General features: G+C 68.4%; 1 protein-coding gene across 1 annotated transcript in view; it reads right to left on the bottom strand.

The window, feature by feature from the left end:
- Positions 1-4: 4 nt before the first annotated feature.
- LOC104407310 (alpha-mannosidase 2x-like) overlaps positions 5-354 on the bottom strand; it is a gene marked incomplete at both ends in the record, with an annotated part of 3,483 nt that continues 3,133 nt past the window's right edge. The window contains one exon of the mRNA XM_010016553.1: positions 5-140. Within this exon, the coding sequence (XP_010014855.1) occupies positions 5-140 (136 nt within the window). The remainder of the gene's footprint in view (positions 141-354) is intronic.

Below are 354 nucleotides of genomic sequence, written 5' to 3' on the forward strand. Positions count from 1 at the left end.
AGTCAGAGAGCGGGTACACGCCATCGGCACCCGCACGGCGGGTGTGGGCGAGTGCCAGGCTGAACAGGATCTCTGCGCCCCTGCACAGGGACAGAGACTCTGAGTGTCCCTGCCCCAGCCCCCCAAGAGAAGGAGCAGCCAGCCCAGGCTGTGTGCTCCATGCACAGGGCCCTGGCCCCACCTTGGGCAAGCCAGGGTGGCACATGCTGCCCTGGGGCTGGATGAAGGTTTGGCACTGCCTTGGCCATGCTGGTGGCTCTGGGCACAGACCAGGAGCTCCCTGGGCTCCCAGTGCTGCCCGGACAGCCCCCGCCCATACCCACTGCACCCAACCCCTGCCCCAGGGCCCTGCCT

This window comes from Nestor notabilis, unplaced genomic scaffold (assembly GCF_000696875.1).
Source record: "Nestor notabilis isolate BGI_N333 unplaced genomic scaffold, ASM69687v1 scaffold23606, whole genome shotgun sequence".
NCBI lineage: Eukaryota > Metazoa > Chordata > Aves > Psittaciformes > Psittacidae > Nestor > Nestor notabilis.